Source organism: Haliaeetus leucocephalus, unplaced genomic scaffold (assembly GCF_000737465.1).
Source record: "Haliaeetus leucocephalus isolate CR32 unplaced genomic scaffold, Haliaeetus_leucocephalus-4.0 Scaffold162, whole genome shotgun sequence".
Taxonomy (NCBI): domain Eukaryota; kingdom Metazoa; phylum Chordata; class Aves; order Accipitriformes; family Accipitridae; genus Haliaeetus; species Haliaeetus leucocephalus.
The window spans coordinates 12,590,044-12,590,507 of record NW_010972598.1 but is presented as its reverse complement, the minus strand read 5'-3'; the positions used below and the strand labels follow the sequence as shown (position 1 = coordinate 12,590,507).

At 74.6% G+C, this 464-nt stretch overlaps 1 protein-coding gene across 1 annotated transcript in view; it reads right to left on the bottom strand.

Annotated features, from left to right (window-relative positions):
* CHMP7 (charged multivesicular body protein 7) overlaps positions 1-392 on the bottom strand; it is a 9,801-nt gene extending 9,409 nt beyond the window's left edge. The window contains exon 1 of the mRNA XM_010562805.1: positions 40-392. Within this exon, the coding sequence (XP_010561107.1) occupies positions 40-329 (290 nt within the window). The 5' untranslated portion in view covers positions 330-392. The remainder of the gene's footprint in view (positions 1-39) is intronic.
* Positions 393-464: the final 72 nt, after the last annotated feature.

Sequence of the window (464 nt, the reverse complement as noted above, 5' to 3'; positions counted from 1 at the left end):
CCAGGCCCAGGCCCCCCCCCCCACCACCGCCACCGGTACCTGAGGAGCTCCCGGAGGACGGTGCCGAGGCCGAGCGGGAGGCTGCCGCGCCGCTCGAAGCTGTGCTGCAGGTCTCGCAGGCAAGTACGCACGGCTCCCCGGCGGCGGCCGCGGGCCAGCACCAACCCGACCCAGAAGGCCATCTTGCTGTCCCACTCGGTGCTGTTCACCTCACGGCTCTGCTTGAAGGCCGAGAAAAGGAAAGCCATACGCTCGTCGTCCGTCTCCCACTCGGGCGGCAGGTCCCCCGCCGGGGCCGGCCCAGGCGGCTCCCCCCCCGGGCTGCACATCTACGCGAGCCCCCGGCTCCGCCGCGGCCTCCGCCCGGCCGGGACCCGCCTGGCTGCCGGGGAGACACACACAGCGCATGCGCACTACTTCCCTCTCCACCCCCCCCCGGGGCCGCCTTTGTGTGGGCCGCCCCG